This window comes from Poecilia reticulata, linkage group LG19 (assembly GCF_000633615.1).
Source record: "Poecilia reticulata strain Guanapo linkage group LG19, Guppy_female_1.0+MT, whole genome shotgun sequence".
NCBI classification, from domain to species: domain Eukaryota; kingdom Metazoa; phylum Chordata; class Actinopteri; order Cyprinodontiformes; family Poeciliidae; genus Poecilia; species Poecilia reticulata.
The window spans coordinates 9030336-9034704 of NC_024349.1; the positions used below are offsets into that span (position 1 = coordinate 9030336).

The 4369-nt window shown below is 36.5% G+C and overlaps 1 protein-coding gene across 3 annotated transcripts; it reads right to left on the reverse strand.

Moving 5' to 3' along the window:
* Positions 1–272: 272 nt before the first annotated feature.
* LOC103481406 (uncharacterized) lies at positions 273–3357 on the reverse strand. Of its 3 annotated transcripts, none has more exons than XR_536290.2 (5): positions 3280–3357; positions 2857–2958; positions 2636–2733; positions 1801–1908; positions 273–824 (listed from the first exon to the last, which is right to left on the reverse strand). XR_536290.2 is itself a non-coding variant. In XM_008436811.1 (2 exons), the coding sequence occupies exons 1-2, from the start codon at positions 2311–2313 to the stop codon at positions 447–449; spliced, it is 891 nt and encodes a 296-aa protein (XP_008435033.1). In that variant the 5' UTR covers positions 2314–2477; the 3' UTR covers positions 273–446. The 3 variants fall into 3 exon arrangements, 1 of the variants encoding a protein (XP_008435033.1); XR_536289.2 differs by having other exon boundaries at positions 1801–1976; XM_008436811.1 differs by lacking the exons at positions 2636–2733; positions 2857–2958; positions 3280–3357 and having other exon boundaries at positions 1801–2477.
* Between the last annotated feature and the right edge of the window lie 1012 nt (positions 3358–4369).

Below are 4369 nucleotides of genomic sequence, written 5' to 3' on the forward strand. Positions count from 1 at the left end.
TAATATGTCACTATTATTTACTTGCAATTTCATTACTGTACAGGTTTAATATGCTTAAACATATGGAAGCCCGTTTCACTGCAGTGATGAAAAAACAAAATTGTATCTCATAATCATGTGATATCTCATTAGGAGGTACAATTAATTATAATCATAAGAGTGGGGGAAGTGTGGATCCACAGAATCATGACATATGCTGTTATAAAATTTAAAATRGAAATTTCTTACATCTTTGGACTTTGAGTGTGTCTGTTAATACAAACAAAATGATRGAATTAAGGAGACTTTATTTTGTAAATTACATATTGTATGAAATAAGCAAATAMTTTAAATAGGCAGAAAATATTTATAAATATTAAAGAGTCCAACAGACTACTTAAGTAAGAAGAAAAAAACATAGCAGAACACCAGTAAAGAGTTTTTAAAAAGTCACTTATAAAAATATTTCATAAATGCTCAAACAATTCATCTCCATGCACTGCATGTCTATATAAATGACTACTTGACGAAGCAGTGAAAGGGATCCTTTGGTTAGTATCAAAGTAGCCCGGCCCTTGWGGATCTCTGACAACTTGCCCAGGAGGTGCATATGATAGTTGCTGAGGCTGGGTCATCATTCTGGTAAGGAGACTGAAGCCATCTTTAATACAGTTTGTCATATTTTCCATAGTTTCTGTAAGCTTATCCAGTCTTTCTRTATTGCGCCGCTCTGACTCCTCCAGGAGGTCCACCATTCTTCTTTTTATTTGGAGGTCTTCTTGCAATACAGCTTCTGAGCTGAGCCTTTTCTTCAGCCTCTGTTGTCTGTGGGTTTGCAGCCTGGTCTGAAGAATTAAATAACGAGAAAATMTGTTAGAACAGAAAAGCATAGACAACAGTCCAACACCACCCAGGCCTAGCAAAAATGTATCAGTGGTTTGTGGCACATAATGAGAAMATWWATTTTTGCCCTGAAGTTAATAAATAATTTAAATGATGTTTTGTTGTTGTTTTAATRGAATTACAACAAAAATCACTGGTCCACTTGGATTTTRAAAAGCTTTATAGGGTTAMTAATTACTTTATTCAGGTTTCTGGTTGTAAACTATAACCATTAATACTAGGTTTTTTTTTCCTGCTGATACCGATCACCCATGAGGGCCGATCACCGATACCGGTCACACAATTATTATYRTTATTATTGTAATGAATAATTATTATTATCCTGCACAGTAACAAATTCAGWAAGGAAGAAAACTGCCTTCCTGTGTCAGTGTCCACTGTTTGATGTTACTTTTCAGCAACGCAGAAAATTAACAAGTAAACAAAATAACTAGTTGAAAATGACAGATATGACAGTCAGTCATAATAAACACAATAAACACCTGTGACACATAATGAGAATATCTAAAAATCTTAAATGTTTAGATATTATGGTATTTAAACTAGAAAAAAAAAAGACTATAGTGAAAATAAAGTGGAATCGCCCTTTTGCAGCGTCGCTGTTTCGGAAGATAAAATCAGAAGCTAACCTTAGCTTTGGCCAAAGTCCAGGAGTTACCCGGAAACTGATGTGGACWAGAAATACACAGTTCGCAAAAGAAAAATAAATAAATAAAAATAAAAAAGAGGTCTTCATATGTATTGCATCAGACGAAATTCATTATTGTTTTTCAGTGTCACACTGTTGCCCAGAAATGTTACATTGTAACACAAACAATTCCGTGTTAGTCTAGACTCTAGACAGTTGTCTGCATCAGTCCAGGCAATATAAGAAAATAATAAATGCCAAGTTAATATTAAACTATAATCTGTACTCACTTCAAGCATTTCCTTTCGGGACCTCGCCACTGTAGAGTCCTCATGCGACTCACACACTGAATGTGGTGTTGAACTGGATGTGTCAGAGAGGACGRTTTCCTGGGTGCCCTGGTCAAAATCGGTTGTTTGAACGCCAAATTCCAGCGCGCTGGTAGCCGGTGATCCACCCCATATGTCTTCGCACAGTTCAAAGAAAATTAACACCACACKTCCTTGCCCGCTACGACGTCCAGAGTCCACAGCACGTCTGTATTTTCCCCGGACTGCTTTTAATTTGGACATCACCAGGGCTTTTGTTACGGCGTTGTTCTCGTGCGGGAAGTCTTTTCCATTTCCTTCTTTTCCATTAGCAGGATACTGCTCCAAGAAATCTTTAAATATGTCCGCGTACTTCGATTGGCATGACTCCCAGTCAATATTTTCTTGACATTTTATGGTCTTATAATTCAAAGTTACCTTAAGTAATAGCTCTACCTCGTCGTCAGTCCAAATAAATACTTTATTCGCTGCCATCTTAACGGTTTTAACAGCTTTCAGGTACAACTCCTTTTCTTACGCATGCGCACCTAAGTTTCAAAGAATCTAGCACCAACTAGTGGTGTGGCAGGACATTACACGTTTTCGATGTGTACCGTTACTGTGTAAACACAGATCGTAATTAGAACGTTATCGTGTAAACGATCCAACAAAAACGGAACAAAAGTGCCATTTTTGTTGGATCGTTGTCGTGTAAACGCCCCCTGAATAATACACTCTGGAAACTCTTGTGAGTCATCAAATAAGTCAACATTTATATTAGCGACACAAACAAATACTAAATAATAGTTTTGCTTACATTTGACGTGGAGGCGGCTCCATAGTCAGTGGCAGTGTGGCGGTTAACGTCCTTTGTCTGAACCGCTTTGAGCGCATTGTAAACCAGAAACCTACGTTCTGACGTACGACCCAAAATAGTTGGGTAGATTTTATTTTATTGCAATTCTTACTATTCACAAATAGGTTGATTTGATACCTTATATAATTTTAACTGATTTAAAATGGATTGTATTTACAAACCTCAAAATCCTTTTTCTTTCAGTGTGGTCATCAGTAGATTTATGAAGGTTTTTTGGAGAACTGGGGTTACAGCCATGCATTCTGTACAGAACAGAGCAGTTTCTGAGAATACAACAATAAAAAAAAATTGTTATTTACTACTGTAGTAAATGAAATACAGAAAATAAACACGCGAATAAATAAACCTATTTCTCAGTATTAACTCCCTTTGTCATAAATGCTGTTTAAGCCTTTACAATGTCTGGCTAACGGCTCAAGATTAATGGCTCAAGGCTAAAAGCGAAGTTAGCTTTTATGCTAAATCACGCACTAACAACAGAGATATTTTAAAGATTACAAACATACACCGGCAGAAAACAGCACCGTCAGAAGTGATAATTCACATTAACACATTCATATCGCATGATTACCAACATTACTCACGTCGTCAGTGAATGCTTCACGCCATTATGCAGATCGGGTCTAGAACGTGAAGAAGGAAGAGGAAACTGCATAAAATACCTTCAAAATAAAAGCATGAATATGAAAACATTCACAGCTTGTAATTATTAACAATGTTACTTGTTACTCGCTGTTTGTGAAATAGCCAAAACAGGTGCACCATTTATTGGCACTGACTGACGGTACGCCCAGGAATTAAAATTAGGAAAAACTAGCTTTCTCAATAATAATAAACTTGTTTACACAGTGTTTATTCGTGAAAATTAAGGTATACTTTGTGTTTAAAATAGTTTAAACAGTTATAAATGTTTTCAAGAGGGTTTTTTTTTGTTTTGTTTAACTGTCACATTGCAGCAAGAAGGTTTTAGGTTTGAATCCCAGTCTGGGGTCCTTCTCCATGGAGTGTGCATGTTCTCCCCATTCACGCATTGGTTCATTCTGGATACTCAGGTTTCCTCCCACAGTAAAAAAAAATACAACTCTTAAAGTAAATTGTTCTCTTCCTCTAAATGTAACATTGTTTGTCTTGTGATGAACTGGCAACCTGTCCTGTTGTACACTGTTTCTCGTTGAATCACTGCTGGAGAAAGGCAGTAATAAATTGAAGTAATTACAAGTTACAAACCAGATTGGAATTAATTAATTAGTGAAGAAAAAACTAAGTGCTGCCTCTCAATGTTTAGTTTCTGTTTGGATTTAAAGCAGACTTGAACCAGAAGACATGAATGGTCCGGAGGATGGTTGGTACATATTAAGGTTTTGTTGCCCATGCAGTGCCACATAGCAAAATGGGTTTCTTTTTTAAAAATACTTCAAATTGACACTAAACAGAAGAGATGTCCTTTAGTTTCATCTCTCTAACACCTACAGTGCAGCCTTGACTCATTTCTTTGGGGGAAGTTTACAGCCATTCACACACTTCACACGTAGGCCTCTTTAGGCGACCAAGAGACAATGACCCAAACATTTAAGGTCAGAGAGTAGTTTATCTTTAGTGGCTCTATTAGGAATTGTTCTTACCACAGTTTATGAGTCTGATATTTCCAGCCAAACTACAGATGCCTTATATATA